Source organism: Mercenaria mercenaria, chromosome 3 (assembly GCF_021730395.1).
Source record: "Mercenaria mercenaria strain notata chromosome 3, MADL_Memer_1, whole genome shotgun sequence".
NCBI lineage: Eukaryota > Metazoa > Mollusca > Bivalvia > Venerida > Veneridae > Mercenaria > Mercenaria mercenaria.
The window spans coordinates 80,497,234-80,508,762 of record NC_069363.1 but is presented as its reverse complement, the minus strand read 5'-3'; the positions used below and the strand labels follow the sequence as shown (position 1 = coordinate 80,508,762).

Genomic DNA, 11,529 nt, shown 5'->3' with positions numbered 1-11,529 from the left:
ATGAAACTTTAAATGTAGAGAAAAATGTTGTCACTGAGAAAGAAACATAACCTTGTTCTATACAATTTTTACCGAATGATGAAGAAAATGATCAGTTAACTGCACTAATCGATAGGGTATGTCAAGGATGGAAAATGAAAAAAAAAATCGTAATATGAATGTGGGGACTTAGTAAAATAAATAATTCGCTTCTTGCAGTAAAATAAGAAACCTTCCAATACATGCAGCTTCAAAGTAAGAAATATCAATGTTTATTTGATGAAAAGGGTAAATGCAAACTTGACTACTTCCTTCTTCCATATACTCGTAATAAATCATAGCTGCTTATTACCAGGAGAGATAAAATTTGCAAGAGATAAAATATTTGTTTGTTTTTAAATGTACGGAAAGCCAAAGCTGTCTTCTGATGCTGATATCATATAGATAGCATATAATGTCGTACTGATATATCAGATATATCAGTATACCGCTCTTTCTTTGAGTAGTTCCTATGAATGCAAAATCACATTGTATTGGGTGATTTTATCAGTATGTGCGGTGTCTTTAACTTTATATGTGGTCGTTTCAACTGTATGCATGTTTTTCTAATAACTCTGTATAAATCTGTCATGCTTTTTATCTTCAGGTATGGATTTACTGTACACGCCTTGCTATTAGCTTTATACGTTTTCTGCTGTAAACTGTATACGCAGTACTTTCAAGTATATACACGGTACAAAATTCATTATGGGTAAACTCCATTATAATATCGTTCTGTAAATGCTCAAGAACTATTTTGAAATGTTGGTGTTTGTCTTTTATATGTATTACAGTATTTACGTCGTGACTGATTATTTTTGCAGATGCTATTATTTAACAAATGTATATTCCCTGTTATCGGTTATGTCAATATTGTACTTAATTTCCATTAAGCGATCACGTACCTTCAAAATGAAAATTTAAATTATATTCGAGAATTTAATTTACCTCCAGACATAGTTTAATCATAAATGTACTACTAGCCATTACAAGTTCTCTGCACTAACGTGTCTACGAACAGCATGTTTACTAGTCTTTGTCGCACTGCTAATACAAAAGATATTCTGGCCCCGTGTTCACAAACATTCAGTCTCCGCTGAGTTTGATAATAAACTATTTGTCATTATATCTAATGCATGTTCTAATAATTTCAAGTTATAAAATTCAAATGACTTTTCAGTAGTGATGGTCCGCTTCATTGATATTAAGTCTATGTGTATTAGTAAAAATTGATATTAAATTCAACTCAACTCAGTGAGACTGAAAAATGTTTTGTGAACATGGGGCCAGGTAATTACAACTTTCTGTGTCATACCGTTCTGCAGAACGGCAAGTTATTTACTGGCCGTTTCTAGCTCCTATGCCATACCGTCTGCGCTAACTTTTCTGCCGTTATAATCCTGCATACCGTACTCATATAACACGTTTATTTACTGGCCGTTACTAATTCAATGCCATAGTTCTAAAAGTAGCATAGCAAGTTCAGCCTTTTGAACGTTATCGCCTTTGATGTTCGCTTGAAACGTTTTTTATAGATGAAGCGCTATAAAAATCTGGTAATAATAAGTATTTACTGCATTACTGGACCTATCCTATACGTTCACGAAGCGGCTATCACGACCAGTTTTGTCCTATGCAATACCGGAAATAAGAACGGAAACTTGCATTTGCTTGAATGTACACTTAATCATAGTTCTTCTGAACTTTAAATTAGATTAATTATAATTTCATAACTTTTCACTAATATGTAATTACTTTACAAATAATTCCTCCGATGTATTTAATTGTCATTGTTGTTAGAAAAAGAACACTGTGCACTCATCTCAAATATCTTCCATGGGGTTCAACTGGCGGTTAATACAACCAAATAATGTAAAATCACCATTTTACAACGTATTAAGACTTACTCAATTAAATAAATAGCAAAGAAAAGTTGCGCGAACTCTTACACAATTATTCATTTATTATGTTTTGTTCTCTGTTTCACTTCAATTTTCTTAAATAGTTCTTATTATGCAATTATTCTTATTGTCCCGTTAATTCACACGAACACTTTTTGAAAAGTATTTCCTCATGCTTCTATCAACTCAATCATAATTCAAGCAATTTAAAGCCATGCGGTAATTGACAAACATCGTTTTATAATCATCTCTGAGATTATTACCGCCCAATTAAATAATTCAGTCCTAATAACATTTAAATTGAACCATTAATTCTCTTGCTATAGCATTCGTAATCACGGGACGGCATTATATTGAACATTCTATCCTTGTTTAGTCTAAACTCCTTCTTTATATCTTTTATATGAAATTTTATATCTCCCACTTGTGTTATATAACGCGCCTAAATGATGCGTAAATTTCCTTTTTTATTGTGATAATTATATAGAACTCCATTCCGAACTAGAACTGCTTAACTTACGTATTCGTATATGGTAAAGAAAAAAAAAACATTGTATAAGATACGAACAAAGCACAGAATTCTGCATTAGCTTACAGAACTTCATCTGTATTTCTGCATCTATCTACTAGATCAGATTGTGAGTGTGTGTATATTCTGCACTAATTCCCTGTATTCTGTACTAACTTTGTGTATTCTGCATGAACTTTTGTTTTCTGCATTAACATTGTGTATTCTGCATGAACTTTTGTTTTCTGCATTAACTTTGTGTATTCTGCATTAAAAATGTCTTCTGCATTAACTTTGTATTTTTTGCATGAACTTTATTTATTCTGCATTAACTTTATTTATTTTGCATGAACTTTGTGTATTTTGCATGAACATTGTGTACTAAAGTATTCTGCATTAACTATTCTGCATGAACTTTGTGTATTCAGCATTAACCTTTTGTATTTTGGATAAACTACTTTGCATGAACTTTGTGTATTCTGCATTAACTTTGTGTATTCTACATGAACTTTGTGTATTCAACATAAACATAGAAATAAATGCCTCTCTGCTTGTTCCGTTTGTAGCTACCTTCATCTATCATATTACATATCACTTGATACTCACAGCCATTAAAAAATCAACATGGAGATAACATTTAAAAGTGATTTTGGAAATTGAAAAAAAAAAATCCTAATAAACCTTAATAACGTTATTCAACAAACAACAGACCCGTTTTATCACTGAAGACTCACGTACGTCATACTGTTGATAATTTAACTGAAAACAGCAAGTGTTTGCGGTGTCTCTTTATTGTACAGGAGATAAATTGCCGTGTTCATGTATATATCATCATTACACGGTCCCTTTATTGTAACTTGTGCCTTTAGGTTAAGTCTTTTCTGGACACTGACTGAACTTAAGATAATGGACCCATAATGACAATCAAATATTTCCGTTTGATTACGTGTTCCACGAATACGATTAGTTAAGTGTATGTGCTCGTGACCGCCGAAGATGGCCGAAGATTGCCGAAGTGTGATACGAAGACTACGTAATTTCTCGAACAATGATCGATGCCGCATCACAATTCAATGATCAGGAAACAAAAACAGAAACCTGATTTTTCAACTTAGCAGTCATTGACCTATTTACAAAGCAGGGGCACATAACAAAGTGAAGCCATGTAATAAATAAGAACTGTGGCTTCATCTTAATTGCAGGAAATAGATAGCCATATCTGAATTCATAAGCAAGCAGGAAATTAATTTCTCCTACAGTGAAACTGGCCCCGGTACAAGATATTACATTTTGCAAAGTAATCGTTAACAAGAACGAGTTGTTGCAGCTTCAATTGCAATGCGTAATATAATACAAAAAAGCGCGAGAATCTCTCTGTTGTCAAGTGTTTTTGCTTTCATTAAAACCATTTCTGTTCATACAATATCGTTCATTTGCATTCTGGCATAAAACTGCTGTTCTTGTCACTTTTCGGGGGTGTTTTAACATGTGTTAACAGAGATTCTCGCGCTCACATGCTATTAAAACACCTTTTTATATATGCGCGTTACGTGACAAAGCTTAAACGTATAACGGCCCCAAAACGGGTAATTCAGAAGGAAATGGCGTCAACGTGAAAAAAATAACTCGGACATTACCGCGCATTTCATGGAACTTTAATAGCGTTGAGGGATAATGTATTCATTTATTTTTTTACGCGTTTTATGCTAGAATAGCGTTAGCGCATGTTCATTTCGTGTTAAAACATCTGCAGAATCCCGAGGGATTGGTTGGTACCCAAGCCCGGTAAACATGCGCTATCCCTACAAATGCAAACTGCTTGAATGTAAATAGGACATGTTCTACAGTGAAATTTTACAGAAGTATTCTGATGATATGAAAGCGTTATTAACCCATTTTTTATCTTACCAGTCTTTTACTTGTATATCAAATATATAGAACTATAAAACACAAAGCACTTTTTCGAAAAGCTCATCCTGTTTCTGAACACTTCTTTTAACATACATTCATATCACAGAATATGTAAGGATGAACCTAGGCCACTTACGTATTCTGGTGAATACGAAGCCGTGTAGTTATATTAAGAGATAGGTTGTAGATTTTATACGATCTCATCATGTTTCTCCCTTTATTGTAGAAATGGTAGGCACATATCTTTCACGACTCATATAAGTAGTTGGCTAATAATAGCCATTTACAAATAAGAAAATAAAAGGTAGAAAGAGAATCATTTCAAGCAACATAATCACACCCACACATCGCATGTCGAGCCGCTCCTCACTAAATGGAAAGGTAAAGCATACGGAGTGCTTTATATTCCACGAATATACATTTTAGTAAAAGAAAAGCTAAAATCAATATAAAAGCCACAAACGTATGAAATGTTAAATGGTACGAATAAATAAAGTTAAATTTATGGACATCGTAAATTCAGACAAGAGACGGGGTTCACACTTGCCAGATGAGGCAATGTAAATGAAAATTATTTCTTCAAAAATGATGTTATTTTAAAGTAAACTTCTAGTATCCCATATAAAGGTAAATAGTTTAATGACTGAATAATATCAATTTCTCCGGTTGTAAACCATTTACAAATTCATGTGGACGGAACTCGTACCAATCTATTTTAATGCTGTAAACCCCGCCTCCTAATTAACGGTATTAATATGGTTATTTTTATCGAAACACACAAAACGAATGCCGATCTACTGACATAATAATTTCAATCGAATTATGTTAAACATTTCCTTTCCACCTAAGTAGCCGTTTCATACTATTTTAATATTTTTGAAACACACAGGCTAGAATACGGTATAAAGTGAGACTGTTTAATAGTATTAAATTTCCCTGTTTTGGAACAAAAAACGGCATGAATTAATAGATTTTGTACTATGAAGGAAGATTTTGAACTACGAAGAAAGAATAATAAGTTTGTTACAAAACCTTGAAAGTTAGTCGCCAGCGAATATTAATGAGTTTACATTTTGTGAATATTTGGTTTAAACATATTTTATTTATTTATAAGTCATTACATGAATAATATACAACAACTGAGATAAGGGAATTGGACAGAAAGCTAAATAGCTTACGGTTGCCTTTTCCATTTGTAAATATTTCATTTACATAACACCGTGATCATGTATGACAATCTGAAACCAGGTGGTTCAGAATGACGAACTGCGTAACGGAATGTCAAATTTCCTATGTACTTTGTGCACAGCTTGCTTAAACAAGCCGACCACCTGTTGCAAGTCACTTCAGTCGTGCGTTGAATGCATTTCATGCGTGTACAAATGGTTGAAATTGATTGTGGATTTAACGTCATACCAACATAGTTATCTAGTTTTGACGGATGAAGTGCCAAAGTGCCCCACCAAGAATTATTGTATGAGGTACGAGCGAGCACCTAGGTAGAACCACTGACCTTCCGTAAGCCAGTCATCACCATCACATGAAAGAATTCTAAACACCAAGCAATATTTCGAACTAGCGGCGTCGAGGAGCAAGTGATTCGAGGTCAGCAAACTTAATCACTCGGCATCGGAGGCTCCGCTGGTTTTAATAACTAATATTGCCGCGGAATATATTCTTAAAAGATATACTGTGGTTTCCGTACTTGTGTGCAATTCTCCTTACATAACCGATTATTCCCTATTTCATTCTGTTACATGCGTTATACTTTTGTGTGTTATGGGTATAGTACGGCGATTAGAAACATATCGAAGTAATCTATTAAGCGCAACACTATGATTTTTTTTAACCAAATAATAAATAGAGTGAGTCCTGAAAAAATAACTGCAAAATTATCTTAATTTCCCTACGCCTTCATCTCACATTTTAAACTTTAAAAAACTCTGCCATTTATCAATGCCTTTTATCGTCCAACGTATAAAACATTGATGCTATAGATGAATGAAAAACATGGCATTTCACTATAAATGTCAGAAAATGTTTTATCATAACGCGAATTTTGCGTGTATCATTGTTGCAAAAATTAAATGACAATGTTGTTTACGTAAGGATAGAATAATTTCGAAATACAGAATAAGAACTGACATCTCAGGTTACCTCGTAAAATCAGCGCAGTCATTGTTATAAATACCGTACTAAAATATACTCAGTTCCAAAAGAAAGTGTGCACTTTTTAAGTTTAAATATTTCAAAAAATTCCCCGACGTTTTTGTTTCATTTTTTCATACACTAACTCTCAGGTATAACCCAAAATCTAAAATGCACACCAATTTGTTTACGAACTGATTTAAATTTTGGTACCAAACATTATAAGTTTTCATGAAAATAACCGAGAAAAAATAACAGAAAACTAAGTGCACACTTTCTTTTGGAACTGAGTATAAAACTTATTAATCGACTGGTTCTTCTACACATTAAGACCTAGTTATTATAAAAGTCAAAAACAAATATAAAAATATTTTATTACTAATTAAACCACTTCTGTTCGTCTTAAAACAGAAACCATCTTCAATGTTAGCCGTGTGCAGATATTAGCGTATATTGAAAGACTAACTCAATAATTAATAATTGCATCAAAGACCATTTCTTCTATTCATGATTCTCGGTTTTTTAACTTTTCGAAGGTATTATTTGGGTATTAACCGTTTCTTACCGGTGGAAATAACAGCAAGGTGTTTGGAGTCATAATTTCTTTTGCAACGCCTTTCGGCCGTAAAACTTATAAAATATGATACAGGTACGATATCCAGAAACTCTGGTGAGCGCGTGCATACATGTATGACTGAAGTTGAAGCGGCACAGGCCACAACAACAACAACAACAACAGGAGGCTTCAAATGGAATATGTTGTAGACGGAGAAAATGGCCAAAAAGTATAACATATGTTTTGATATTTGTCAACGTTTGATTAGAAAAAAAAGATATGCTTGATTTGAAGCTAAACCAAAACTTTGTAAAAGCAATTTATTCAGATAAAAATGACTCCTAGGTATATAACGTGCACATAGAAGCTGTAAGCATTGATAGTAATTTTACAAATATGTCTAAACATGATCAGTTGGTATTCCTGTTCACTAATCTAAATATGAGAAGGTTGTCTGCCAAAACCTGTCTTAACATTTTACAGCGTCGTGAGTTTTTTCTATATAAATAGTATTCTTTTCTTTTCTTATTGTATAGGATTAACATGGAAACCAGTGGCTTCAACTTAATATAAATATTCTTTACCATTTGACTTCTGTAAGTGCATGCGACTGTTTTCCGTGTTAATTCTATGTCATTTCAAAACTTACTTACAAATGCTGTTTTAAGAGTACATTTGTAATTGTGTTTGGGTGCACATATTACAATCTATTGTAGCTTTTTATAAAAAGCGGCTATATACTGTGTTTTATTTGTTGTATTGTATTGTACTATGAATTGTACATATATAGAAGAGACAGAAATAAACGTAGACATTATTTACTTTAAGTAGAATAGAACAGAAACATCGAAATATTGAGTGGAGTTATATAACCGGATAATAGTCATTGCACAAGTGCCCTGGGGTTATACAAAAACATGTAAAGGTATTAAATAAACATGCTGTATTTGACATAATCATTGTATTTTTGAAAGGTCGAAGTGTGACAGCTTTTAATGTAGACTGGTATCTGTTTTTGTACCAAAATCGTATAAAAGGACAGTGTATCAGTGTTAAACATTTTAGAAACAGCTAGGACCCAGTGCAGTGTCTGAATTGTCGAAATGAACAAATTCACAGTCATTTTGTTTTTTGGATTGGTTGCCATAGCGGCATGTCGGTTGGTCGGCGCACCAGCAGAAGTAGATACAGACCATATGCATATTCAACGCATGGCAAAATTTGCCGTCGGAGAGATAGGATCGGAGTACAAACTTGTTGAAGTTATCTCAGCAACGAAACAGGTAGATTATGTTTGCTTGTATTCTTATTTTGAAGACTAACTCAACTGTAAAATATATATGACCGAACTATTTAATATCATGCTTATTGACTGGCTTTATAATAACATTATTTCGCATAAATAGATGAAAAAAAAAATTCTGCAAAAAATCTAGCGCATACACATGATAAAATCCTTTCATTTTTATTTAACATATACTTTTTTAAACAATCGGATGTATCATCAAATTTAAGTATTTTATTCTATTGTTTCTAATGAAATATTGTGAATTATTGATAAACTATCAGTCGATTATGATTATATTTATTTTTCACTGCAAATATTTTTCCAGTGAACATATTTTCTGTTGTTTTTGTTTTGCAGTGAAATATATTTTTGCACTTCTAGTGATTTCCTGAAACTGCTTTAATATTCTGCAATTATAAATTTTAAAATGCAACAATGATTTTTTACACACAATCAAATTTGGTGGTCTAGTGGTAACACGATTGACTGTCAATCCAGAGGTCTGGGGTTCGAATCCCGGTCCAGGCACTGGAAATTTCAGAGATGCTTTTGAGTGTCTCCCACCTAACTTAGATGCCTGTACTGGTTCTTCCCAGGAAAGACGGCTTCGCGTGTATCGGTGCTATACACCGGGCACGTTAAAGAACCAGACTGTCTATTCGCAAAGAGCTAGGCTAAGTTAGCCGGACAAGTCTGTATCTTAAAAGTTCTCTCTATCTGTTCTGGGGGCTTTATCTCACTCTGTCCCTCTAGTCAGATCGCTCTGTGTCTGTACTAGTAGAGGATGAATTTCGCGCCCTGTGTGGCTGCGTTTGCAGTATGTAAAACGCCTTTGAACGTGTTTATCATGAAAAGGGCGCTATATAAATCTGGTATAATAATGATAATAATAATAATAATAATAATAATAATTTTGCTCTTTGCTACACCTCTTCTTTACGTTTATTTTGAAAAATAATGTGTAAAAACAATCTTCATGATAAAACTTGAATAACCTCATGTATGTAATTTGTAATTTTATCCTCATGATTAAATTTTGTTGAATTGTTTTAGAATAAAATATGTTCACTTTATTTATAGTATTTTAATTATCAAGAAAAGCGCTGTGAAATAAGTGATTCAAACAGTTAGTATTGTTTATTTCAGGTTGTAAATGGCATGTTATACAACATAGAGCTCATAGCAAAAAGGAAGATAATGGGAGAGGTAAGTACCTTTTTTTCGTTCATTGCTTTTATAAGTCCCTTTGATATTTAAGGTTGCACTGAATTACACAGACACGCTGAACAAAAAGCTACTCTTCGTTTTTCCACAAAATGGTATCTGGCAAATAATATTTAACGCCATGTGTACACTTCTCGGCAAAACCCTTAATGTTAACTCGGAAAACGTCTTTTACTTTACACATATTTTGATCAGAAATTGTGTAATGTCAAATGATGAATTCTTCTTTGTCCAATGCACATGTTATTGGACTTCTGTAAGGACAGAAGATTGGAATTCCATAAGGACAGAAGTGGGACAAACTGTGTGTATAGGTTGCAATTTCAATAAGTGTCCTGAATCCATATACACAGTATTAAGCATCTCTTTAAAACTGTCTGATTTAAATAAGATGCTAGCTAAAGTTAAATCAACAACTTTGTCTTGCGTGTCCTCTAAATGAGCCGCATCATGAGAAAACCAACATAGTGGCTTTGCGACCAGCATGGATCCAGGCCAACCTGCGCATCCGCGCAGTCTGGTCAGGATCAATGCTGTTCGCTTTCAAAGTCTATTGCAATTAGAGAAACCATTAGCGAACAGCATGGATCCTGACCAGACTGTGCGGATGCATAGGCTGGTCTGGATCCATGATGGTCGCAAACGCACTATGTTGGTTTTCTCATGGCGCGGCTCAAATGTTGAAATTTTCAACGCGTTTTTTAAATATCAGAATGAAATATTGTACGTGAGTAGGATATCTTTAATATAATTTATATACTAAACTACAGAAATTTTGTATGAATCAGTATATTTTTGCGTTGCGTACGATATCATTTAAGCGAAGTCTTTTCTCCATGAAAATTAAAGCTTGTTTAATTGCAATAAATGCGAAATTAGAACGAAATCCCGTTTACAAATTTTGACGATATTAGGATACCAATTTTAACCAGCTCTCTAACCCGCCATTGCTTTTACCTCCAGTACAAAAAAAAACGATTTTTTAAAGCCAACACATTTGGTGACTGTGTCTAAAGAGATATTGTCAACAGTGGTTACTTTTTATACTATTCATTGTTTTAAACAGATCAGTGCATTTTTTCCATAACAAGCTCGAAAAACAAACAAAAACTGACAGCGTTAGTTATCACTGGGAAAACTCTGCAAGCACACATAAAGACACACACACATACACAGGTTAAAAGCTATAATAAGTAAATTTCAATCAGTGGTGATTGTAGAAGATTTTGCTTTAATGACATTGGATTGAAAAAGTTTAAGTTTGACTTACTTAATTTTTTACTATAACTATTTGTCTTTTCAGAAAAACGTTAAGAGAAGATGCAAAGTTCTTGTGTATGAGATTAAGCACGAGAATTATCTGGAACTGGAAGAATTCCACTGCCATTTTACAAACAAGCAGCCAAGACTTTAATAGCCTTATCATAAAAAGTTACCTGTATTGATCTCCTAATATTCATTTCCGTTTGTACGTGTACAGTAATTGAATGAAGTAAAGTAAAATGATTATTTTGTTTATATTTACTTCTTTTAGCCTTGTGGAACAAAAAACTTGGCGCTTTCCGAGTTTCTCCCAAAGTGGCCTATTTAGAAGCAACAATTATTAGTTAAGACGTTTGTTTGCTCCTGCTAGACGAATAATGATAGCAAAAAAGGCCTAGACATGCACTGTTATTTATATAATACAGTTACGACACGACAATAATTTCTTCATAAATGTATAGGAGAATTAATTATGTGGATGTAGTCTACGTGACTTGGACAATACAGCCTTCGGAATAAAAGGCTAACACATTCATGTTATTCTTTTTACTGCAGTCTTAATGTAAATTTCATAAAATACGTTGCGAGTTTTTGTATTTTGCGTGTATGATTTTTTTTTTTTTTTTTGTTAAAATCTAATATATTTAGTATATTAATATCAAACAATTCTGGAATAAAATCTCAAGCTAATATAAACTTTTCAATCCTATGT

General features: G+C 33.2%; 1 protein-coding gene across 1 annotated transcript; it reads left to right on the top strand.

Moving 5' to 3' along the window:
• Positions 1 to 7,821: 7,821 nt before the first annotated feature.
• LOC123523767 (uncharacterized) lies at positions 7,822 to 10,983 on the top strand. Its single transcript, XM_045301414.2, has 3 exons — positions 7,822 to 8,325; positions 9,477 to 9,536; positions 10,858 to 10,983. The coding sequence occupies exons 1-3, from the start codon at positions 8,146 to 8,148 to the stop codon at positions 10,966 to 10,968; spliced, it is 351 nt and encodes a 116-aa protein (XP_045157349.2). The 5' UTR covers positions 7,822 to 8,145; the 3' UTR covers positions 10,969 to 10,983.
• The last annotated feature ends 546 nt before the right edge of the window (positions 10,984 to 11,529 follow it).

Bases quoted from the DNA above. Each gene is read 5' to 3' on its own strand.
- LOC123523767 (XM_045301414.2), top strand. From the start codon at position 8,146: ATGAACAAATTCACAGTCATTTTGTTTTTTGGATTGGTTGCCATAGCG. The intron at 8,326-9,476 runs GTAGATTATGTT...TGTTTATTTCAG, and splicing joins TTATCTCAGCAACGAAACAG to GTTGTAAATGGCATGTTATA. The intron at 9,537-10,857 runs GTAAGTACCTTT...TTGTCTTTTCAG, and splicing joins AAAGGAAGATAATGGGAGAG to AAAAACGTTAAGAGAAGATG.